This window comes from Triturus cristatus, chromosome 11 (genome assembly GCF_964204655.1).
Source record: "Triturus cristatus chromosome 11, aTriCri1.1, whole genome shotgun sequence".
Lineage (NCBI taxonomy): Eukaryota > Metazoa > Chordata > Amphibia > Caudata > Salamandridae > Triturus > Triturus cristatus.
In genome coordinates this window covers 1,156,958,407-1,156,984,989 of record NC_140594.1, presented here as the reverse complement: position 1 = coordinate 1,156,984,989, position 26,583 = coordinate 1,156,958,407, and the positions used below count along the sequence as shown (strand labels likewise).

The 26,583-nt window shown below is 50.0% G+C and overlaps 1 protein-coding gene across 1 annotated transcript in view; it reads right to left on the bottom strand.

Moving 5' to 3' along the window:
- LOC146788628 (putative cation-transporting ATPase 13A4) overlaps nucleotides 1-26,583 on the bottom strand; it is a 633,494-nt gene that overhangs the window by 86,728 nt on the left and 520,183 nt on the right. The window contains exon 19 of the mRNA XM_085635802.1: nucleotides 14,396-14,556. Coding sequence (XP_085491928.1) covers nucleotides 14,396-14,556 — 161 coding nt within the window. The remainder of the gene's footprint in view (nucleotides 1-14,395; nucleotides 14,557-26,583) is intronic.

The window sequence follows — 26,583 nt, the reverse complement described above, 5'->3', positions numbered from 1 at the left end:
CCTGGTAGGTAAATGCTGCACCAAATCACTGGCACCACCCATCATTCCTCGCTCCATTGAGAAATCTGGCATTATTCCTTCACCGACAAGAGCCATGCTATAGACCACAGCATAAGCCTTTCCCACAACAAAACTACCCCCAACCCCTCCCTTATCACCCCAAGACATTGCTTCCACCACATCCCGTAAGCAACCAATCGAACACTGCATATCCATGGGAGCCGCTTCCTACATAAGTGATGTAACTTCCTCTTTCTTCATCAAATACCTTTGATCTCTAGCCCTTAATGGTCAAGCCAATTGCCTCCTCATAAACCACATTTCCATCCTTATGATAGTTGTTGAAAGAGCTGTGGCATTGTAACTGTAAGCTTTAACATGCTGTAACTCCAGGTTGTAGGTGCATGCTGTAACTCCAGGTTGTAGGTGCATGCTGTAACTCCAGGTTGTAGGTGCATGCTGTAACTCCAGCTTGTAGGTGCATGCTGTAACTCCAGCTTGTAGGTGCATGCTGTAACTCCAGCTTGTAGGTGCATGCTGTAACTCCAGCTTGTAGGTGCATGCTGTAACTCCAGCTTGTAGGTGCATGCTGTAACTCCAGGTTGTAGGTGCATGATGTAACTCCGGGTTGTAGGTGCATGCTTTAACTCCAGGTTGTAGGTGCATGATGTAACTCCGGGTTGTAGGTGCATGCTGTAACTCCAGGTTGTAAGTACAAGCAGTAACTCCAAGCTGGATCTCTCCGGGCTGTTAGCAGCCTCTAAGTGAGGTTTGTAACTCCAGTCTATAATTGAGGGCTGTAACTCCAGGCTCTACCTCTGGGCTGCTACAGCGGGCTGTAACTCCAAGTTGTAGCTGTAGGTTGTAACTCCAGCAGTAACACCAGGCTGCAACACCAGGTCTGGATGGAGCACCACAACAGACACTGTTTTGTGCAAATAACGTGTTTGACTGCACCATCATTTGCACTAAAAATAACATTTGTAGATTTTGTTACACACAAATCCAGATTGTGCGGCTTACTCGCCCTAGTGGGAAATTGCATTAACATTTTGAAACTTGAAAAGTTTTACAAATAACTGATTGAATTGTCTTGGAGGGAAGCCAGCAGCATTGCCCATCCCTCATTAGAGCCCTGAGGGTGGGAACAGGGGCGGAGAGAGAGAAACGACAGCTCATGAGGCACAGCATTCCCCAGTTGGATGCTTCTAAAACTGGAGGTCCCATGAAAGCGGAGGAGGAGTTTTGGGGTTCCTCAGAAGGTATGTGTTCATGACAGGTGGGTGAGTGACATGTATAATTGGCCAATAAACAGAGTGCAATCTAGGGCTCGCCAAAGTCTTAAAGGTGTTTTCTCTGCAGCTTGATGAAACTTTAATACATTGACATCCACCTGTCCTCATAGGGCATATCGTTTAAAAAAAACATGTTTATTAAAAGTAGGGTGTTAGAAAGGGTAGACGGACCGGGAGGGTCGGCCGGGGTCAGGAGGAGAGGTCTCCGGGGAGAGCCGTCTCCAGCGATCGTACAGACAAGTAACTTCCCCCCCCACAGACAGATACCACACACGGATAAGGTTCAGGGTTCTTTATAAGCACTTCTTAGGGTACGGTTGAATGGTACAAGGAGGTCTGGACTCAGGGGTCCCCTCGATTCAAGTCTCTCAAAGCAGGGTAAGGGGTAGCGGGACAGTCTGTCTACCAGTCAGGTAGTTTGGATGAGATGATGGTTAGCTCACAATCCTCGAGCTTAGTTGGTACGGGCCGCGGCAGCGCCAGCAGGTCCCGGTGGAGATGGTCGGTACACGGTCCGCGGTAGCACCAGCAGGTCCCGGAAAGATGGTCGATGTACGGTCCGCGGCAGCGCCAGCAGGTCCCGGTGAGGATGGTTGTTACAACGGGCCGCGGCAGCGCCAGCGCCAGCAGGTCCCGACTAGGATGGATGTTGTAGAAGGCCGCGGCAGCGCCAGCAGGCAGGACGATGGTTCACAAGAGCGGGCTACGGCAGCGCCAGAAGTCCGTCAAGGCTGAGTTCTCTCGGTGTCTCTCGACTCCAGGATACAACTGCCTTCCTGCTCCGGAGTTGCCCCAGTTATAGGGCAGGCGCCCTTTGATGTCCGGACCCTCGCACTTGGAGGTCGGAGGGCCCGGGATGAAGGTGTCCAGACACCCAGCAGGGGGTGGAGCCAGCGCCTGGGGGAGCTGGAGGCGATCGGCACCTGGCGGGGGAAGAGCTCTTGACACTTCGTCCTCCCATTGACCTGCCAAGTGGTCCGCTCACCTCCCGGGTGGATGGTGGTGCCGGGATGTCGGGGCCGGCCAGGCCCGGGGTTAGGGTCGGGGCGAGGCCACGCGGCCTCGTGGTGCAGGGCCCAAGATGGCGGCTTGAACCGGCCGGGGGAGCCGGTGGGGCTGGGCCCCGTGATGAGTAGAGGTCCGAGGGCAGAAGATCCGTCGGGAGACGGGGTACAGGTGCTTTTCGTGGGTTATGCCTGGTGGGCCGGAGCTCGGGCCCTGTCGTGCGGGGAGGGAGCAAGCCCTTCGTGTGGCCTGTCCAACATGCGTCCCCCCCAGCTGAAGGCGGGGAGAGTCACCCATCTCCTTGGGGACTCTCTTCGTCGAGGCGGAAAAAGCGGGACAGGCCATCCGCGTTGGCGTGGTCTTGGCCTGGTCGGTGCTCCACAGTGAAGTCCATTCCCTGCAGGGAAATGGACCAGCGCAAGAGTTTTGGGTTCTCCCCCCGCATCTGCATCAGCCACTGCAGGGGTCGATGGTCGGTTTGTACCCGGAAGTGGGTACCGAAGAGATAGGGCCGGAGCTTTTTGAGGGCCCACACCACTGCGAAGGCCTCCCTCTCGATGGTGCTCCAGCGCTGTTCTCGGGACAGGAGACGTCGACTGATGAAGGCCACCGGCTGGTCATGACCTTCGGGGTTTAACTGAGAAAGGACGGCTCCGATGCCGTGGTCGGAGGCGTCGGTCTGTACCACGAATTCCCGACTGTAATCGGGGGCCTGGAGCACAGGGGCGGTGCACAGGGCGGCCTTTAGCTTCTCGAAGGCCGCTTGACAATCGGGGGTCCAGTTAATCCGCTTCGGTTGGTTCTTGGACGTGAGACCCGTGAGGGGCCCCACGATGCTGCCGTAGTCCTTCACGAACCGCCGGTAGTAGCCGGTGAGCCCCAAGAAGGCTCGGACCTCGGTCTGGGTGACGGGGGGCTGCCAGGACTGGATGGCAGCAATCTTAAGATGTAGCGGGGCCACCAGCCCGCTTCCCACTTGGTGCCCAAGGTAGGTCACAGACCCTTGGCCAATTTGGCACTTGCCGGCCTTAATTGTGAGGCCGGCCCGCTGGAGGGCCTGTAGGACCTCTTGGAGGTGACGGAGGTGGTCGGGCCAGTGGCGGCTGTATACAGCGATATCGTCCAGGTAGGCAGCGCTGAACTCTTCGAGCCCCGCCAAGACCTGGTTCACGAGGCGTTGAAACGTGGCGGGGGCATTCTTCATGCCGAAGGGCATGACCTTGAATTGGTAGTGGCCATCGGGGGTAGAGAAGGCTGACCGTTCCTGAGCCCTGGGTGTGAGGCCGATCTGCCAGTAGCCCGCTGTTAGGTCGAAGATACTGAGGTAGCGGGCGGCCCCCAGCCGGTCGATCAGCTCGTCTGCTCGGGGGATCGGATGAGCGTCGGTCCGGGTGACAGCGTTCAAGCCCCGGTAGTCGACGCAGAATCTCAGTTCAGGTGCGGTGCCGGGGGCAGCGGCTTTGGGGACCAATACAACCGGACTGGCCCAGGGACTGTCCGAGGGCTCGATGACCCCGATTGTGAGCATCTTGGCCACCTCCTCCTGTATGCAGGCCCGTACCCGATCTGGTACGCGGTAGGCCCGGTGTCGGACAGGGGGACTGTCCCCGGTGTCCACGTCGTGCAAACACCAAGGGGTGACCCCGGGGGTGAGGGAGAACAGGGTAGCGAACTGCAGCAGGAGGTTCCGGCAGCCCTGGCGTTGCTCCGAAGTGAGGGCGTCAGAGAGCCGGACCCCGTCCACGGAGCCGTCATTCTCCTGAGTCTTCAGAAGATCCGGGAGGGGTTCGGAGTCTTCCTCTGCCCCACTGTCCGTAGCCATCAGGAGGCTGAGTTCTGAGCGCACAAAGTGTGGTTTGAGTCGGTTGGTGTGGAGGACCCGAAGGGGGTTCCGGGAGGTCCCCAGGTCGATGAGGTAAGTGACGGGGCTTTTGCGCTCGACCACTTTGAAGGGCCCCGTCCACTTATCTTGCAAGGCACATGGTTCGGTGGGGGACATCACCCATACTTGTTGTCCAGGCTCGAACTCAACGGAGGAGGCATTGTGATCATACCACTTCTTCATGTCCTCCTGGCTGGCCTCGAGGTTCGCCTTGGCCATCTCTCTGAAGCGCCGGGTCTGATTGCGTAGGGCCAGGAGGTATTTGAAGACGTCTGGAGGGGTCTTTAGGGGGGCCATCTCCCAACCTTCTTTTACTAGGCTGAGGGGCCCTCGCACAGGGTGCCCGTACAGGAGTTCGAAAGGGCTAAAACCGAGGGACTTCTGGGGAACTTCTCGGTAAGCGAAGAGGAGGCACGGGAGTAGTACATCCCACTGGCGACGGAGGGGCTCTTCCAATCCCCCAATCATCCCCTTGAGGGTGCGGTTAAACCGCTCCACTAGTCCGTTCCCTTGGGGGTGATAGGGGGTCGTGAATCTGTAGGTGACCCCGCATTGTTGCCAGAGGGACTTCATGTATTTGGATATAAAGTTCGTGCCTCGGTCGCTGACGACTTCTCGGGGGAAGCCTACCCGGGAGAAGATCCCCATTAGGGCCCGGCCAACCACCGGAGCTGTCACGGTCCGTAGGGGCACCGCCTCGGGGTAGCGGGTGGCATGGTCCACCAGTACTAAGATGAACCTGTGTCCTTGTGCCGTGCGGGGGTCCAGAGGCCCCACGATGTCTATCCCCACCCTCTCGAACGGGGTGGTGACCACAGGGAAGGGTTGCAGAGGGGCTTTCAGCTTCCGACCACTCTTCCCGCTGGCTTGGCATGTGGGGCAAGATCGGCAGTGGTTCAGGACGTCGTTCCTCATTTTCGGCCAGAAAAAGTGGGTCACTAGGCGGCTGTACGTTTTATCCTGGCCCAGGTGTCCAGCCAGGGGGACATCGTGGGCCAGGTTGAGCAGAAAGTCTCTGAAGCGGAGAGGTACCACCAGTACTCGACCGGCCCCCAGCTCGGCGATTCTTTGCTCGCTGTATAGCAGGTCGTTATCCCAGTAGACCCAGTGAGTTCCGGTGGAGTCCCCTGCGTTCTGGGCGCTGGCTTGTTGGCGGAGTCCCTCGAGGGAGGGACAGGTCTTTTGTTCCTGGCGGAACTGTTCTTGGGTGGGCCCCCCTTCTTGACGCCACTGAGCCAGGTCAGGAAGGTCCTGGGGTTGCGCGTCCCCTTCGGTCGTCGGGTCTGGGAGGCTGGCCTCGTCGTTGTCTTCTACTGGGGCGACTGGGGGCGGAGGTGCTGGCCATTCTGGTTCTCCTGATCGAGGGACGGCACGGGCGGCCATGGACCGGGTGGTTATGCAGGCCCAGTCCGGGAGGCCCAGCATCCCCAGGTGCTCTCTTCTCTCAACGGTGGCCCACGGGGAACTCTCGAGGTCATTCCCCAGGAGGCAGTCCACGGGGGCATCGTCCCGGACCGTCACCTTCAACAGGCCGGAGACCCCTCCCCATTCGAATGGGACGCAGGCCATTTGACACATACTTTCAGAGTTGTCTGCCGAGCGGACGGGGCAGAGAATGTTCGGCAGGATCTGCTCGGGCTTCACCAGGTGACAGCGGACGGCCGTCACACTGGTGCCTGTGTCACGCAAGGCCTCGGCTCGCTGTCCATTAATGGTCACCCACTGACCGTATTTCCTGGTGTTAGCGGGTAGGGGAGCCCGCGGGACCATGTCTCTTCCCCCTAAGCACGCCAGGACCATGGCGGCCGGTTCCCACTCTTGCTGGGCCGGCTCATACTCCTCTGGTTCCTCCAATGATCGCTCTTCCCCCAGGGCGGCGGCAGCTACCTGGCGGGGCTTGGGTGTTTGGTTCTGCGGGCAGCTCTGGTCATTGGCGTAGTGGCCGACTCGCTGGCATCGGTGGCACGTGACGTTGGCTCGGACCCCAGGACGCCACGGGGGGTTGCCCCGACCGGCCGGAGCCGGGGTGCTGGCCACGGGTGTTGCGGGCAAGGCGTCTCTCCCTCGCCCCTGGCCCCCTCCTCCTCCCTGAGGACGGTGCTGGCCTTGGTTGTTTCTGTTCTGTTCGTGTGGCCCCCTCCAGCCCACTCGGGTGCTTTCCCATCGGTCAGCTTCGGCGGCGAGCTGCCGGGGGTCAGTCAGCTTACTGTCGAGGAGGTGCTGCCTGAGCTCGACGAAGCAGTTGTTCGACAGGTGCTCCCATACCATCAGGTTAAAGAGTTGTTCGTAGGTGGTGACCTGGCTCCCCTTTATCCAACCCTCGAAGGCACGGCTGAAATAGTTCACGTATTCTACCCAAGTTGTACCTGGGATCCGGGTGCAATCTCTGAACCTCTGGCGGTACATCTCGGGTGTGAGGCCGTAGCGGGTGAGGAGGGCAGCCTTCATGTGGTCGTAGGACGACATTTGGTGATCTGGGAGCTGCAGTAGGGGATCGCGACCCTCGTTGATAAACCTCCCCCAAAGTCCGGCTCCCCAATCACTCCGGTCGATCCGGTGGGAGGTCATGGCGATCTCGTAGGCTTTAAACCACTGTTGTATGTCGTCTTCTCGGACATACTCGCGGACAACATCCTTGGGGATGTGGACTTTTTTCTCGATTGGCCCCGGGGTGTGTGGTCGCTCAGGCACCCCCAGTTCCTTATTCTGTTTCCGAAGTTCTATTTCCGCCAGTTTGCGCTCGTGCTCGAGCGTTATTTTTTTCTCCTCCAGCTCTCTCTGTCTCTGCTTCTCTTCTCGTTCATCTCGGAGCCGCATGTGCTCGAGGTTGAGTTTCTGCTCGGCTAACTTGAGTTCCCCATCCATCTTGAGTCGTGCCATTTCCAACTCGTGCAATCTGGTTCTTTCTCTTTCTCGGATCTCCTCCTGCGAGAGGCCCGTTCCCCGCTCCTCGGGAGCCGTGGCGTTCCCCTCTGGTGTGATGCTGCTTTGGTCGGAGGGTCCGGCGACCCCAGTTTCTGTCCACGACTCTAGGGCGTGCTTTAGATCATCTTTGGTACTCAGGCCGGGGGTAGCAATGCCAAGTTCTATGCAGAATTGTCTCAGTTCGCGGTGGTTGTATTCTTCTAATTTATCCATTTGGAATTTCTCGGTGGAGTTGCTATCTTTGGCTGACATCGTGTTTTTGTCGTGGGGTGAGCTACTCTCTGTACGATTACGCGTTGATTCGGATCGCGCCGCTGGCCACCAATGTTAGAAAGGGTAGACGGACCGGGAGGGTCGGCCGGGGTCAGGAGGAGAGGTCTCCGGGGAGAGCCGTCTCCAGCGATCGTACAGACAAGTAACTTCCCCCCCCCACAGACAGATACCACACACGGATAAGGTTCAGGGTTCTTTATAAGCACTTCTTAGGGTACGGTTGAATGGTACAAGGAGGTCTGGACTCAGGGGTCCCCTGGATTCAAGTCTCTCAAAGCAGGGTAAGGGGTAGCGGGACAGTCTGTCTACCAGTCAGGTAGTTTGGATGAGATGATGGTTAGCTCACAATCCTCGAGCTTAGTTGGTACGGGCCGCGGCAGCGCCAGCAGGTCCCGGTGGAGATGGTCGGTACACGGTCCGCGGTAGCACCAGCAGGTCCCGGAAAGATGGTCGATGTACGGTCCGCGGCAGCGCCAGCAGGTCCCGGTGAGGATGGTTGTTACAACGGGCCGCGGCAGCGCCAGCAGGTCCCGACTAGGATGGATGTTGTAGAAGGCCGCGGCAGCGCCAGCAGGCAGGACGATGGTTCACAAGAGCGGGCTACGGCAGCGCCAGAAGTCCGTCAAGGCTGAGTTCTCTCGGTGTCTCTCGACTCCAGGATACAACTGCCTTCCTGCTCCGGTGTTGCCCCAGTTATAGGGCAGGCGCCCTTTGATGTCCGGACCCTCGCACTTGGAGGTCGGAGGGCCCGGGATGAAGGTGTCCAGACACCCAGCAGGGGGTGGAGCCAGCGCCTGGGGGAGCTGGAGGCGATCGGCACCTGGCGGGGGAAGAGCTCTTGACACTTCGTCCTCCCATTGACCTGCCAAGTGGTCCGCTCACCTCCCGGGTGGATGGTGGTGCCGGGATGTCGGGCCGGCCAGGCCCGGGGTTAGGGTCGGGGCGAGGCCACGCGGCCTCGTGGTGCAGGGCCCAAGATGGCGGCTTGAACCGGCCGGGGGAGCCGGTGGGGCTGGGCCCCGTGATGAGTAGAGGTCCGAGGGCAGAAGATCCGTCGGGAGACGGGGTACAGGTGCTTTTCGTGGGTTATGCCTGGTGGGCCGGAGCTCGGGCCCTGTCGTGCGGGGAGGGAGCAAGCCCTTCGTGTGGCCTGTCCAACATAGGGTTGATGGAAAAGTAAAGCAAAAACGCATTCGCCGAAAGATTTTTTGAGGCAAAATAATGCTTGTAACCTGTTCTCTCACAAGAAAAGCCAAGAAAAGCTTGTGTACTGAATGAATGAGACCAGCTCTCAAAGTCACTGGTGCAACTCAACCTATTGCATCCACTGCATGTTTAGACTTCCTGGACACAGAGTCTTTGCTTTTAAGGTTTATAGGTGTTCTTTTGCTCTGTTGGAAGTGTACACAAGTTATATATAAAGAGTGTTTCTAGATGGCTACAGGAGCAGAGGCAGCCACTACCGACATATTAACTAAAGAATCCTCAAATATGCCCAGATGTACCATGAGACCAAAGTAATGTCTCCTCATAAGGAGGTGGGACAAGGGGTGACATTTGTTCGAACTCCTGGGGGAGGGTTGATGATTTCTGTTGTCCACAAACATATTTTTAAGTTTGTGCATTTACCAAACCCTAATACAGAATGGAATATTGAATAGCTCACTTGCAGGGGTGTGGCAAGGGACCCGTATACTGTTCCGCGTACATGGCGGGATCTCCATTCCTCTCATCCACCCGAGGATGGTCATGGGTCCTATAACAACCCCAGCATTGCCGCCTCCGGGGTCTCCTCAAACGTTACGCAAATGTCAGCCTGCCACCACAGTTTATGTACCGGCCAACACCTCCATCCCACTCTCTCCCTCACGTCTGACTTTAGGAGGAGTCGGAGGGGTTCCCTTTTATCCCTAAATCGAGATGTACCTCGCAGCACAACCACATATATGTCCTAGGCGTCCTCACAAAGTGTCAGCCAGACATGGATAGTATGGGTCGAACCCCCGCACCACCAAACGGCAGCGCTCCTCTTAGCTACAGTGAGAACGGTCCCCCCTGATGTCGGTCCCTCCTTCACAAACAAACCCCACCAGTGCCATGAGAGGGCACATGGAAGAGGCAAGTCTGACGTATCAGACAACACCTTCAAGCTTTCGCGACAGTACTCTGAGAAGGTACAAGCTGGAAAGAAGAGGCTGGCGGCTCTGGAAGCCGTCATGGCCGACAATCCATCGGGCCGCTGCCACGGTGTAGGATAGCCTGGGAGAATATTTACAATGCAATAGTCTGTCCCTACTAGTGACAGGCATGTCTTTTGTCTAAGAGCATCAGTAGCGCCTCTGCTTCTTGATAATGGGATTTCCAGGCACTGAATGCACCACTGTCCAACCATTTCCAGCTCCCCTAATTGAGGTTAGCAACCCGTTTAAATAGCTGGATCGTAGTGTGAAGCACTACGAGGACTTTCTTCTGACCTCCTGGACTCTAAATTGGACTTTTCTACTCGGGGCTTGATTTACCGCCCCCGTTGCAGGACCGGTATTATGTCTGAGCTCCTGGCTCCTGACTGCACTCGGGGGCTTCCTCAGCAGCCCCTCTGCAGCCTGCCAGCAGATGAGCCTCCCTACAACACTCCTCAAAGCCCATTGCTTTCACCCTCTTGCACGGCTCCTGCGTCTTGGGGGCCACCTTTCTGATGGGGGTGACCCTGCTTAAGAACTAATCCACAGAAGATCTAGGAGAACCCTTCATGACGCCCCCGCAAGCAGCTCCATCTCTCTACTGCCCCTAGAGGGCCCCAGCGAAACACTAGCAGGCCCTGTGTGGCAGTTAGAATCAAAGTCCATGCTTGCAGTGGCATCAAGCCGCTTCTCCTTCCAGCTGGGAATTCCTTCAGTGGCGTCATTGCCAGGTCCAATGAAGCCTCAACAGTCTGTCCTTGTGCAGGTGTCTTAAAGCAGGGTTGGAAAATTCATTCTGGAAAGTAGGCACCTCAGCCCAATCATACTGTGCCACATCATCACTCCACCCCTGCCGCAACCCTTCTGCACAGCACGGCAGCTTGAAATGGTTTATGGAAAGGCCTTTCCAGAGAGCCTCGGCCCCGCCCACAACTGATACAGCTTTCTGATCCATTCCCATTTCCAGAGAATTTACCATGAGTGAGACTTGAGTAGGTGTAAATAAATTCAGTAGTTTTGAAAATATTAGGAGAAATCAAAATTTGTATATATAGGGACACTGATCATCCACAGATCCAGCAGTCCCTGTGTTGAAATCTGATTGGCTGCCAACATTTCAACCAGGAAGTGTTGGCTGCCATCTTGGGACTGGGCTTCAGCTGAGTCGCACAAAAAAAGTAAACAAAGAATGGGGGCAGGGTACGACTACCCTGACCCCCTAAGACTGGTGGAGGGGTTCCACAGGGACCCCGCTGGGGGTTAAACACTTTGTTGGGATCAATTTTGCAGCAAAATCTCAGGTGCATCTCTGCAGCACTGGGCGCCACCTGGGGCTTTAATTTCGTTGAATGCGGGAGGCCGCGTGGACCCACCTGCAGCCCTGGGAATCACCACCTTCCCAGGGCTTTTCTTTAATTGAATGGGCTCGCTTGGCCCTTCCAAACCGGGAACCACCATCTCCTCTGGGCCAAATCAAAGAAAGTATACATGACTCTGGGGACTACCACTCCCCCAAGGCAGAGTCATGCTATGTCCCATAGTGCCCACCCCTGGGACATAGCTGTTTGCTGTGACTTGGCAGGACCTTTAACTGCTCCCATCAAGCCACTACAAACATTCCGCTTTCGGCAAGCAAGAGCAATGAAAATGCTCTCACTTGCTCAAAGTGGAGCATTCGTTTGTTTCTCTGCCTGCTGTCAAGCGAGACATTGCTTTCACACACAGGGAGCTGCAGGTTTAGCAGCTCCCTGTGTGTGAAAGAAATGCTGGCAACCGCAGGAGGCGGGGAGCCGGCAGGGACAGCGTGGGCCTTGAGGCTCCCCACGATCCCAGTGCAGACTGGGTGCTCTAGGGCCACACGGCTGCCCCTCACCCATTTGGCTCATAATGCATAGCACCTCTCACAGTCATACAGACACACTCACACACCCACTCAGAGACACAAACAGGCATTCACACAATATTCCCAGATCCATACAGCCACTCACAGATCCATTCACAGAGACTAACGCATGCAGTTACAGATCCACTCGAACACTAACACACTCACTCACTCACAGGTCCAGTCAGATAACGCACCCACTAAGACATTGTGCGGGATGTTGTCCGCAGGCTATGCGGCCAAACACAGCAGAGTGTGGAGTTGGATGGATGTGGGGGGTTGGCCTTCGGGCTTGACCGCAAGACAGGCCCTGCAGCCAACCCCCTGCTGCGTCAAAAAAAAGTCATTGAAATTCACAGGAAAAAAAAAAAGGTTACGGGGACGTTATAGTTAGGCTCAGATTTCACTCATAGAAAACCAGAGAAATTCAGCAGTTATAGTTAGCTGAGCTAACTATAACTCACGGCCAAGCAATGCACTGCTTATCACCTGACATATTACATCACTCATCTCATGACATGGTCAGTGACTAGACTGATGACATCACTGATGACATCATCTTAACAAGCACTTACACACTCACTGAAACCCTCAAAGTATCTGTGAAAAACCCTGTCACACACCCACACATACAATCACTCACACAACCGTTCACTTACCCATATACTCACTGACACACCCATTCACACACTCATACCGCTACTAGCACACCCACTCACTCATCCAGGAAGTCACTAACACACCCACTCACTGCTCCAAACACTCTCTAAGACAGACATTATATAGCTGTATAGTCAGTGACTAAGACACTAACTAACCCACACAGGCAATGAGACACTGACTAAGTGAGCCATAAACACTCACTGAGACAGTTACTCATTCACAGATACAGTTACTGACACACCCACTCACTCACCCATGCAGCCACCCACACAATCACTAAACACAACCACTCACACACCCATATAGTCATACAGAAACACATGCACTCACACATACAGACTGTAGCACACCACCTTACTCACATACTCACAACTTACTTGCATACAGTCACTGACAGAGAAATTAACTCACAAGTACAACCACTCTTACACTCACTCATTCATCCATACTGTCAATGACACAGCCACTCGCTCTCCGATACAGCTATTTACACATACACAAATTCTGCCATGGAGTTACTGACACAGCCACTCACTTAAGCATACAACCACTCATACTCCAACTCACTCACCAATTCGGTCACTAACAAAACCAATTACTCACCGAAACAACCACTCACACACCCACTCACTCACCCATTGCAGTCAGTTACACACTTTCCATGCAGCTACTGACACAGCCACTTAGTAAATCCATAAAGCAACTCATATAGCCACTCACACATCCATATACCTAGAACCACTTACACTCACTGGATGTCATCAGTGATGTCATTTGATATGTAATCCGTGATTTCATCAGTTATGTCACTGACCAGGACATGAGTGATGTAATATGTGACGTCATCAGCAGTGCATTGCGGGAGCACAAGTTCTAGTTAGCTTAGCTAACTAGAAGAGCTGAATTTCTCTGGTTGTGTATGAGTGAAATCTGAGCCTAACTACAACGTCCTTTGTTACGTCCCTGTACCGTTTGTTTTTTCCATTTGTTTGTGATATATAGACATCACAACCGAGCACAGTGGGTTGATGTATTGGGATTCACAGACTAAATATATATAAGACAGAAGTCAGCAAACCCTTTAAATATTGTTTTTCTAAACAAGCATGGTCTGGCCATAGACTAGCTCCTGAGGCCAACCCCATTGGGTGTGTTAGGGCAGACCTCCCCAACTTCTTTAACGACAGATGTCCAATATACAATAAAACAACAATTTAACTGGGAGAGGACTAAAGCCTGAAGCAGTAGCTTCATTCAATGAGGAGATATAAAGTGTGAGTTTACAAATATTATTCAAATGAAAGTGACAGGACGAGACAGGAGATGAAATCTGAGAAGGTTAGTGACGACAGGCGTTGAGGACTATGTCCAAGGTGCATTCAGTAGAGAAGTAAGGATATTAAATTAGGTGATTAGGAAAGATAGGAAAAAAGAACCTGAGTTTTCCCATGTTTGAGGTTCAGAAAATGAGATGCTTTCCAGGTGTCCAGAGCAGATAAACACATGGAGACACGTTCCTGTAGTGAAGTAGAAAAAACAGGAGAGACAAGAAGGTCTGAGACCCATTAACGTAGAAGAGTTCATCAACACCATATGTAGAAATAATGGGAAATGGCAGAATAGTAAAGAAAGAAACAAGAAGTAAGCCCAGGAAAGACATTAGAGGAACAGCACAGTGACTAGGGAAAGGAGTAGAAACAGGTCCTTCCATTGAAGCGTGAAGGAACACCAGTAAGGTGAGAAGAAAACCAGTTAAGAACAGTGCCTTTACCGCCCAAGGAAGAATGAGAGTTTAGCAACACCGAATTAATAAAAATAGCATAAAGGTCTTAGAGTATTAAGACAGAGAATTGACTGTAGGGATAAGATTGTAGGAGAAAGTTGGAAACAGCTGAGCAGTTTCAGTTGGATTTGGAGGATGAAAGCCAGACAGAGCAGAGGCAAAAAGATTGAACTGAGAATGGGGACAATTGGGAGGAAACAAGACACATCAGACTCATTGGAATACACAGAAGAAAGTGAATAGGAAAGGAATTAGGAAGGTCATTGGGATTGAAAGTTTGTTTCTTTATTATTAAGGAATTACAGATGTAAACTTACTTGCTGAGGGAAAGGTCTAAAAAGGAAGCGAGCGTTCAAAGAAAGCAACAGGACAAATATTTGTAATATAAAATTTGATTGGCAGCTTTGCAACTCTTTTCTGCCTCTTCCACTTTGTTCTGCCACTGAGTAGCCCTAACCTTCTTGCTTGTGCCTACTTGGGGCGGTGGGAGGGAGGGTTCATACTCACAAAGGTCCCATTGGTCTGCTTCTGGCCTTCCATGGCTCTCCAGGCGATGGACGCAGGCGTGGATCCTTCGGGCTCACTCGCTTCTACCAAGATCACCTTACTCGTTCGAGAAATCATCCCTGAATTCTTTGCGACAGTCACCGCCGTCTGGAGGTTGTCGCCTGCAAGATCAGAACCGGACCAATAAGACGAGTTTTTATTGAAGGGGCATGTTGCACGTTTTCTTCAATCGTGACAAGTTGTGATCTGGGGTGTTGTGTCCTCACACACACCAAGTTCATGATTTTTGTCCTTTATAAAGTTTGCAAGGATTACTGGTGTTTCTTCACCAGGCAAACATTTTCTCTCCATAAAGCAAGACCCTTTCCACATTAATATGACAAAGTGCAGCCAAACAGGACCTCTGGAGTGCAAGTCAAGCTACTTGTAAGCGTGTGTGACAATTCATGCAGGAATATTTATGCAAAATCTTTCTCTACAAGTTTAAGGGGTGCATAATGTTCCTGTGCACAGTGCCAAAGGCGAGAGACGAAAACCAACAGCTTTCTGTGACGTAAGTCTTCTGCAGACCCATTTGTTTAGTATCAAACAAGAATGCATGCAACACGTCACAAACAATTTTCACACTGAAGTCGTGAAGAAAAACCATCAACAAATACACAAAGTTTTCCATGCAAAGTTTTAAAAAAAAACCTCACAGCTTTGCAGACTGAACCACAGAAAGCTGAAAGACACAAGACTTCAGTCACTAAACGCGCTAAAATACTTATAAAGGGCAGTACCCGCACCAGGCTTGTAGACGGAAGCCAGTGCGCGACTCCACATTTTCTCTGGATGGCCATTATCCGAAAGCATGGCTTTTTGGTGAGGAAGATACTTCTGTAGGTTCTAATGTCGGTTAAAATCATAGCATTTGCCAAAATAAGTTTTAGTATATTGTGAAACATTCCTTTTATGGAGAGAAGGTGGCCTGGGCATAACATGAGCTGCGGTGTAGGAGGGGTAGTTCTGTTTTTCTTGAAAAAGTGCTGATGGCTACTGAGGCTGCCATAACGTGTATTTGTGAAGCGCACGTTCTTCCGGAGGTATCTTAGCGCTGAAGAACAGATGTTTATTGTTACCCAACTCAATGATACTCATTTTATCGACCTCAGATGGATGAAAGGCTGAGTGAACCCGCTGGGATTTGAACCTGTGACCATGAGGTCGAACATGGAGCCCTGGGAAGAGGTGTGGCGCCGCGGCCAGGGCGACTGATTCCGGAATCCGGGGATCACGGTTCGATTCCCGGCCCCGGTGACAGATTAGCCCAGCACCATGTGACTCTGGGCAAAAGCTTGCTTAATCTTCCTGACGGCCCCCAGCGCCTAGAGACCCTAACGGGTGATTGTTTGCGCTTTACAAATGTGGATTATATTAATGGACGCGTTAGTCCAATGAGCCACCAGGCCCGGCTGTTATAGTCTACATATATTGACCACATTTGACCACATGGACAGTGAGTTATTAGACAGGGGAGTATAAAAGTATCAAGGACTCCATTTATTTTAAGTGTTTTGTCCGGCAGGGCTTGAATCCAGCAGCGATTTGAACCCTTTACATAGAGAGACGAAAACATTAAATTGAAGAAGACAAAACGTCTCATTAAAAAAAGAGAATTTTATGCAGTGAATTTCTAGGGTTTTCTTTTACCTCAAACTAAGATTTTATTTCCAACTATGCAAATCCCCCAAAGCGCACCGCCTGTGGCCATGCATGGTGTGGCTAGGCCATGAAAAACACGTGGCAGGCGGCCAGCCCCAAAGGACAACAAGTACCCCCCCCCCCCCCCCACCCCCTGCTTTTATTAAAAAAAAACTTTTGACCACAAACTCCTACTGGAGTCCTGTGGGATTGGAGAACCAAATAAAAAATAAAAATAGCGGGTTTGGTGTCAGACACTCCCGAAAAAACATATATATTGTTTTAAATTGATCCAAGTCCTGTAATGGAGGCTGCGGCCAGCTCTTCAGATTGCACACTAACTCCGGACTGGAAAAAGACCCCTCGTCTATCAGATTGCTTCATTTTACAAATTTGCACCCCCACAGGACTCTCGCAAACCAATAGTCCACATATCTATACATTTTTAACCTTAATTTCTCAGGAACTACTGGACAGATTTACACCCAATCACACAAAGCACTCTTTCTGGGTAACGCTCGACCTTTCGGCCAGATTTGGGGCAATTCTCTTCAGATGTTTGACTCTTTGCACCTCTTGGCCAGAGCCTGGTGCCTCCCCTAAGATGAGGCACTTCCAGGGGGAGCCCACCCTATGGCTTGAAGCCCTAACTGAATGTGAGCCTTCTGGCCGAATGGAGTTCTGGGTTTGTCTTGAATTTGGGGCAGCAGCGGAACGTAAAATTATGCCCCACCCTGCAGAATGTGATGAGGCCCCCCCCAACCCAGAGTCTTTCATATCTCACAGATATTCATTAGCCTTGGGCTTAATGGGGCCCCTTGAAAGTTTAGGTGCCCCTTGGAGATTTTTGGGTGCCCCTTGGAGATTTGGTGGGTCCCGTCCACTTCAGGGGCTGCAGGGATGGCCTTACGCCCCTGGATTGGGGTAGTAAAAGTCCATTAATGGTCACACCTGCTTTAGCAGAGGCCGCCCCCGAAGGGGTCCACGAGGGCCGGTGCCATAACGGCTGCCCGTGCCCACAAGGAATGGATGGATCCGGTTTGCGCTGGTCAGAGCCGCCAGGAATCGCCACGCTGCAAAAGCGCCAAGGGCCCTCTCCTCCCCCTCACCAAGGACAAAGGGGAAGAAGGAAGGGGGGAGGGGAATATAAGGCAACACTCCCCCTGGGCAGCTCACCTTTCACATCAGGGAGCTGGGGGAACGGCACCAATGTTTTTTGAGTCCCACCCACCCACACCTACCACAGCAGCGTCGCAGTGCTGACGGGGACGAAAGGACCCAAGGGTGCAACGATTGGCAAAGGAGATAGACCAGGCGGTGTGTGGGAGTAAGGCCACTTACTTTGGGATGCCTCACGGCTGAGTGAAGTGGTCTAGCAAAAGGGGGTAGGAGACGGCACTCGCAGCCCAGCCCCCGCCGGACAGCAGGGCACAAAAGTGTCCAATATGGTAGCGAGCTGAGGCCTAACTCTGGGAAGAAACTACCCCCATGCGATGAACGCAAAGAGAGCAAATCCAATCAAAAGGGGCGGAAACAAAGGTATATTGGTTTGGTAATGGAAACACAGTGCAATAATAACTTCCTAGGCAATTGACATTTTTAGTGAAATGATATCTAGGACGTGTCCAAATAGTATAGCCAAAACAGTATTTAAAAATTTCACAATAGTGTTTATTGTTAATGATTCTCACAGAATCAAAGAAAAAAATCAATAGTTAAAAAAGCAATTCAACAATGCATTTGTACATAATGTAAACATTCAATGTAATAATATTCATCAAACAACAAATAAAGATAAAAACAAATCAGTGGCCATATAATTATCTTCTACGCGCGTTTCGGCGAAAAGTACACCTTCTTCAGGAAAAGCCACAATTTTTCAAGTGGTAGTTTAGCGAACAGGTAACAAGTGGAGCAATTATCGGGAGATAGCATTAACAGCCTGATATTCGATGCAATGCTTTTAACGATGTGATTTCACGATAGGTAAGAAAAGTTCCAAGGTATTGCCAGGGGATGTCGTAGAGCCTGTTCTATCTTTTAAATGGCTTTTAAGATGTAGAGATCAAATGCTTAGATAGACTTGATGTTAGTTCGTGGATTCAGGATATTTTCTCTATGCAGCGAGATTCTTTTTATATGTATTACTGATAAATATTCCGCAGGTGGTATTTAAGATGATGCCGTTTGGATGACGGGCATCTTGTTTTTAGAGCAGATATCCTGATCCGCGGCGTTGTGAAGTACCGATTACTTCTTCGTGGACGCTAACTCGGCTGTAAGTCGGGCAGATAATGGAAACACACCAACAGAGTGGTGTGTAGAAGGAGGGCCACTCACTCTGGGATGCCTTACGGCTGGGTGAGTACGCCTGACAAAAAAAAAAAAAAAAAAAAAATCGGGGTAGCAAACGGAGACGGCACTCGCAGCCCAGCCCCCGCCAGACGGCAGGGTGCAGGAGAGACTAGCAAGGTAGCGAGTTGTGGCCTGGCTCCGGGAAAAGGCTACCCCCCCACACGCAAAGGGGCGTGGAACACAACAAAGAACAATTCACAAGCGGTCAGGGTGATTTACGACCCTAGCGGATGCAAATAAGCAAAAAACAAACCAGTGATTTATGGCCAGCCGATGATTTATGATGCTTATGCAGAATGATTTATGACAACAAAATGAGGGCCGATTGCGGCAGAATGATTTACGATACCCGATGATTTATGACCTCTGATTTATGATGTCCAAATGACACTTTGTGATACCCAATTGTGATAATGTAAAATAATGATTTTTGACCCCGGCCCGAGAAGGTGTCCAAGGGAGTTGTACAAATATGACGTATGTAATGAGTAATAAAAATGCGGCCAACAACCACCACAAAAACAATGACTGTTGGCTGTGTGTAGTAACACAGATACACTGGTATGGTACGGTTCCGGGAATGGGCGCAGTGCGGCTGTTACTGCTCTTCACCCTTATAGTCTCAAAATATTTTAACTGCAATGTCTACTGAAGACAGAGAGACCGCTCATTCTTCTCTGCTCCGGATTTACTTTCCATGGAAGTCGCCTTCTATCCCCCTCTATAGGCAGCAATGGCGGGCGGTCACAGGCGGCGTTGAAACCGGTGCCTTCACATATAATAACAGTGAGCTTTGGGTCTGCATACTTCTCATGACTTGATGGATTATTTGTCCACTTCACTGTCTTTCCTCCCTATTCTTGGGTTTGTCCCTCCATTGGAGAACTTCGGTTTTGCCCTGTTTTTGATTAGGGCAGTGTATCCTTCCACTGCTGTTGTCAGGGGACCATTTAACTTTTGGGTGATTTAGAAGTGATCTATAGCATTGGTTCTTCCTCCTATCCCCAGTTCCCTCTTTGCTCCCTCACTTCTGGCCCCTGTATCCCGGATTGCCCTCTTCATCATTGCTTCTGGACTCGATCACCGATGACCAATGATGGCATCTTGCCCCTCCAGTCATGGCTTCGCTCTGCTCAGTCCGCAGGGTTTGTTGTCTCCCTGCTGGGCAGTATCTTCCACCCCACATTGGCTGCTGAGTGCTGCCAGTGGAGTTTGTTGCCCCTCTGCTGTGCAGTACCTTCCACCCCACATTGGCTGCTGTGTACTGCCAGTGGAGTTAGTTGCCTCCCTGCTGGGCAGTATCTTCCACCCCACACTGGCTGCTGTGTGCTGCCAGTGGAGTTTGTTGCCTCTCTGCTGGGCAGTATCTTCCACCCCACACTGGCTGCTGTGTGCTGCCAGTGGAGTTTGTTGCCTCCCTGCTGGGCAGAGAGATCCGCTTCTGTGCAGGGCTCTAGCGCTTGGAGGCTCCATTGATCCATTAATGGTGGCACACTCAATCTTTGCACCTCTGCATTTCTACCCTTTTCATTTCGTTAACAGTGGGGCAGGAGCGCCTTCAATGGTGCTACCTGCGTGCCTTCAAGCCATTGTTATCCCGAATGCGAATCTGAAGTGGGGGCTCTAGAGGCAGGTGGGGGCATTGCTTCAGGGTAGTTTTCGTTGCTTCCTATGGAATTTTTCTTTGCACGCAGAGGGAGCACTTCGCACCAATTGATAAAGGACACACCCCCAACTTTTCACCCACAAATCATGAACTTTGGGTATGTTGCTCTTCTGAGTTCAACAGGGGAGTGAATTAAGACTACAACACCCAGAATGCATTAGACTATCGCACAAACGATCAAGACTGTAAAGTGTCTAGAATGCCCTGAAGGGCGGTGATCATCCTAATTGCTACAGAAAGGTAGAAATGAATAAATATCTTATTTATGTGATTATTAGCAGAGTGTGTGGTGCCTCTTTAAAAGAGGGTAAATAAATCCATTTCAGAGTCCGGGGCGCACAACCAAGGCAAGAACCCTAAGCCACCCACCCACACACACACAGACACACACCCACACACACAGCCACACACACACAGCCACACACACACAGCCACACACACACAGCCACACACACAGCCACACAGCCACACACACACAGCCACACACACACACACCCTAGTCTTTAGAGGTAAAGTTGGGTGCCCTGCAGAGCTCTCTCCTTTGAGATCTCACACACACGTGCAAACCCTAGTCTTTGGAGGTAAAGAGGGGTGCCCTGCAGATGAGATTTTCCACGTCCAGAAGAGAGCCAGGGTCCCTCCCTGAGATGTGCTCTAAGGTTCAGCTTCAGGACTGGGCCAAGCTTCAGACTTCTGTGCCTAGAAGACTCAACGCCCACTCTATGCCTTCCGCCCCCTCTCAGCACTAAGGCGTGGAGACCCAGAAGATGATCTATTCCATGAATGACTCCGAAGTCTCTGGTCCTGGGCACCAGGTGCAGGAGCGATCCCCTATTATCCCCTGCAGTCGTCGGGGTGGTAGTCCAGACCGGTTTGATGCTCAGATATCTCAGATACTGATCAGAGGTGGTGAAAGCCGATCTTAAGATTGATAATGTCAAATGCTGCAGAGAGATCGAGGAGTAACAAAAGGTCCACACCAATGGCATCAAAGAGTCAGAGGTGCTCATCAGCAGTCGCTACCAAGAGATGTCCTCACTTGGACCATTTTCAAGGAAGACTCTCTGGACCCACGTTTCCCGTAAGCAGCTCTTTAAACTGATCACAGCTCAACACTGCAGCAGCAAACCCAGGCCGAGGCTTCCCTGGAGGAGGCACTGAGATCAAAATCAACTAACAGCACAAATCAACCTATTAAGACACATGTATGAACAACCAGATGTATACATTCATATAATGTACATTTACATATCCAAAAACAGAAATTCCCTACGTAGGCTCAGAAAAAGCAAACTGAGGAAAGAGTGGGAAGGAAGGCCGCAGCGCTGCTTGTGTTCCCCTCCAGGCGCTAAGAGTATGTGCTGTGTGTATTGTGGACTAAAGCAGCATCAGAACCTCTGGGCAATGCAGCTCACCTCACCCCAGCATCAGAAACCTTTGAGTCTTGTGTAGCATTGTCTGGGAGAGCGACTGTGGCAGCTGTGGGCAAGGGCCGGTGTGATGGTAATTCAGTTTGGTACCTCCTCCCATGGCCATAGGAGAAGTGGAGGCATTGATTTAGAGCGGAGACCTTATTTCTGCCCACAGCCCCACATGGTGAGGTACAGTGATGTGGCCAAGAGCAAAGTGTCATGAAAGTACCAGGACACAAGATCAAAGATTGCTGATCTGAGCCATGCCAAACTCCTGCAAGGCCAGTGACCCTTGGTGGCCCACAAAGGAAAGAAGAAACCAGCAGCAACTGCAAGATGGAGGCAGATAGTCAGAAATTGGGAGACAATAAATACCATGGACAGAGAAAGTGAGGATGCAACTAGGACATAAAATATGATCCCCGAAGAAACAGTGCAGCGACTCAGAACAGAAGCAGGAAGGCCAGCATGTCCATTGGCACAAAGAGGATGCTGGTGTGTGTGGTGCTCTTCACCAATAATGTACAGAGATTACTTCTCCCGTCCTACCCCATGAACAAGCGTCTTAGACTCGAAAGAAACAGAAAACCATGAGTCGTGAGGGCAGAAGGTGAACCAGACATGACCTATACAGGTATAGGGTGGTGCAGTGATACGAGATCTTGGAGGGGGTGGGGGGATTCCTTCCCTCACTCCTCAAAAAAGGAAATGCTGAAAAGATTCAATTTACACCTAAAGTTATTGATACATTTTTTTCTTTACCACAATTATAAATAAGTAGGAAAAAAAATGGATAAACATCACAAATGCGTTCCATAAAGGGAGCAAATTATATAAAGGGCTTGTGCAAGTGGTTTCAATTTTATCCACAAAGTGATAATATTAAAAATTCCTTAATGCATAGATTATTCTATGCAACGCAATTGTGATGTACATCGATTTGTTTTTTCAACTTATTTTTAATTGTGTTAAAGAATAAAAGATTTACAGATATATTCATATGCAACAGTTCTTTAGTGATCAATGGCTTTCCAGATTTTTGAATAATTTGAATTATTAAGAATTTATTATTTATGTTCACTTGTTTTAAATTTTATTTATGGTTATCAACCTTCTTGATAACATCTTTCCTCTCATCAATGATAAAGTCACTAGACCCCATCTCACCCTCCTCTAAAACATTTCCTAATCCATTCCATTTCCCCAGATATACATCGAACTACAAGACACAACTCTAGCGGTATAGTTGTAAACAACCTCATGAGAGTCCCTCTCATACCTGAACCCAACCCAACATACATCAAGTCCCAACTAAAATGCATACCTCAAAACTGTAGGTCGGCATCAAGACATGCAACTGATATAGCTGACCTCATTCTCACCAATGAACCAGACCTACTAATTCTGACCAAAACATGGCTAAATGAATTGTCTATGCCCATTCTAGATATACTGGTACCCCCAAACTATAGCATCACTAGACAAGATAGAACGGACAGGCCAGATGGTGGTATCACGTACATACATCGAATCAATCTAACAGTGAACCGATCCCACTCCCCATTATTATCTTCCTGCGAATACCTCCATCTAGTTATCTCTAGTAATAACAAGCCAATATGCTCACTACATACATTCTACCACCCTCCAGGAGATAAAAGCTCCTTCATCGAAAACCCAATGGATATCCTAGCTACCAATGTTAAACTTCATAAGACTCAAATATTCCTGGGGGACTTCAATCTCCATTGGGATGACCTGAATGACCCAGGGGTCAAAAGCCTCAAAGCTTTCCTCACAGACCATAACCTCACCCAAATCTGCAACAGTCCCACACATGATAAATGTGCAACACCTGATTTGGTAATTTCCAAAGCTGACTCCACTTTGCTAGAATTGATCCTCCCATGTGACTGGTCTGACCACCACATCATTACATTCATAATCAATGAATCGGCTAAAGTACCCGCTGCACAACCCACAAGAACGAAAATTTGGAAGCTTGATATGAAAAAGCTCAGTTCCAACGCACTCTCAGCCTCCATCCCTAACAGCTTGATCCCCCCTGAAGGATCATCTGATGTTCATAGTCTGACCAATCACTACTTCCACTCCATGAACATGTTACTAGACAACCTAGCTCCGCTGCAGCGGAAAAGAGTCCCCAAAAAAGACTCAAAACCGTGGCATGGTGGCAGGAGATCCCTCAGATGAATCGACCAACGGTGGAGATCTGTCCCATCCGCTGACCACCTCAAGTTACTAAGAACCACGAGAAACACCTATTTCAGGAAGATCAGACGATCTAAAGTGGATTTCAGCACTCAATTAAACCTTGCCAAGAACCAACACAAAAAGACTATTCAAATTAATCAAGGCGCAAACTAAGGGTGCACCCCCCCCCCAACCACCAAGATAAACCAGACATAATTCCCAATTTCGAGGAATTTGCCACATTCTTTACTAGGAAGACTGAAAGCATAAAGACTGACCTACTCAACGATCTAATAACTCTCACCGACACTCAGACGGTCTCTGCAACTCCCAAACCACTAGCCCAATCCCTCGGCTCCTCAAAGTTCGACCCCAAAAACAACGCGTCATGGTCCTCCTTCAACTTTTACAGTGAAGAATCTATACTAAAAACTCTGACAGCCCTGAATCCTTCCAACCACTTTACAGACCCCTTCCCCGCAAACTACCTTAAAGACTTTAAACCACTGGTACTACCTTTGTGGACCAAGATCAAACATCTCTCCTTCAAGGAACCATCCCAGATATCCTTAAAGCAGGACAGGTATCCCCTATCTTAAAGAAGTCAATGGCTGACCCATCGGGCTTAAACAACTATTGCCCAATATCCAACATTCCCACTCTGGCCAAACTCCTAGAAAAATGTGTTCATACACAGCTGGGCAACCACATAGACCATTGCAACCTGCTCAACCAATACCAATCTGGCTTCTAGGCAGGTCACAGTACAGAATCAGCCATGACACTCATAATAGACGCACTAAAAATCCTTGACCAAAACAAAACCGGTCTGCTAATCTTGCATGACCTATCATCGGCCTTTGACACAGTCAAACATGACAACTTGCTAGACCTCCTGAAACACAGAATGGGTTTATCTGGCTCCGTACTTACCTGGTTCACCTCCTTCCTCCAAAACAGATCACAAAGATTCAAGGTCAACAATTCCTTATCCAATCCCGTGCCAGTAACTCTAGGGGTACCGCAAGGATCATACCTCTCACCCACTCTTTTCAACCTCTATATAGAACCACTCACAGAACTCCTCAGCGCATCTAAGGTCCACTATCACATGCATGCAGATCATACGCAACTCTACATAAAGATCCACTCACTTGAGGACATCAAATCTCTCAATTCAACGCTGAAAAAACACTCAATCCTGGCTGGCCGAAATTCATTTGAAACTAAACACCCTCAAAACAGAATTCCTCCTAATTGCTCCCCCCAACCACTCTACCATCATTCACGACTGGCTGAATCACCTAACAGCACTCAAAGGTCTACCACTCATTGTCGACTCAGCAAAATCACTGGGAATAACGCTGGACAGAAACCTTAACATGCAGAAACACATCAGTGCCTCTGCAAAAGGAGCAAACTTTCAAATTAACACCTTGAGAAAACTGAAACCCTTTGTGCCCACTTATGACTTCAAACAAACAGTGCAAGCCTTAGCAATCCCAAGAGTAGAATATGGGTGTGTCGCCCTTTGCGGCCTTCCCAGATCAACGACGGCCCCGCTAAGAGCCACAATCAACAGCAGCTAGAGTGATCACAGGCTCCTAAAGAAACTCTCATATCTCCCCGGACCTTAGAGCTCTCAACTGGCTACCCTTCGAAGCGAGAATTCATCTGAAAATCGCATGTATGACGCACAAGGCCCTACACCACAATACCCCAAGTTATCTAACACAAAAACTGACACTCTCGTGTGGTAACAGATCCACCGGGAGCTCCAGGAATCTTCTTCTGAAGCAGCAAAGATGTGCCAAGAAAAAAGCATAACCAATCTTTCTCAGGAATGGCCCCCAGGGACTTGAAACGCTTTACAACCAGTAATGAGACAGAACCCCTCTACTGCCTTTTTAAAAAAAGAAGTGAAAGCAATCCTCATATCTAAGTTTACGTGAAATATTTTTATACCTGGACTTTTAGCTACTACCGTGTATTGGACAGCTCTCAACATGATTTGAACTATATTATTAGTGACAATAGGTTATCTAAAAATTAGGTATATGAACTTGTAATGTATAGGTTATCTATTGTTAGCTAGCTCTGTGTACTAGAGTCAATCATATATTTGTCTACTGCTCCCTACATCTTTCTTGTAAAGCGCCCTGAAACCCGCAAGGTTCTTGTTAGCACTACATAAAACTCTCAAAATAAAGAAATAAATAAATGAAATGAAATGTATTTTTATTAAGAAGAATCATTGATTAAGAATAGTTTTGTTAAATTCTTTTAATGATTGTTATTAATTCATTTTTATTAAGAAGAACCGTTTAAGAATCGTTTTTAAATTCCAAGATCTTTGATTTTAGCGGCTCCCTATTAACAGATGGGTCTGGATGCCTTCATGTTCAGTTTATAAAAAAAAAAATATATATATATATATATATATATATATATATATAATCTACTGGCGGTCGCCAGTAGATAGTTAGGACCGTGTTTCCATAGGAAATCTCAAAATTCTATTTTGAATAACTTTGGCGCCGGTTGACGAATCCTCGTGAAATTTTCAAAACTAATGAGGCGCTCCGTTCAGCTCCTACCCTGAAAGTCTCGGGGTGATTCGTCAAGCCGGGGCCGAGAAAAAAGGGGGGTCCCAAAATGCGTTTTCCCCATGCATTTTTCCATAGGGACCTTTAGTCCAAGGTACAGCCTGAACGGCTGAACAGAATTATTTGAAATTTGGCAAAGAGAAAGTCCTAAGGTCAGGGATGTGCCTTTTGAATATCTGGAGTCAATGTGTTCAGTAGGTCCTGAGAAAATTTCAGTTAAAAGTACATATATATCTATAGGCGCGCCCCGTG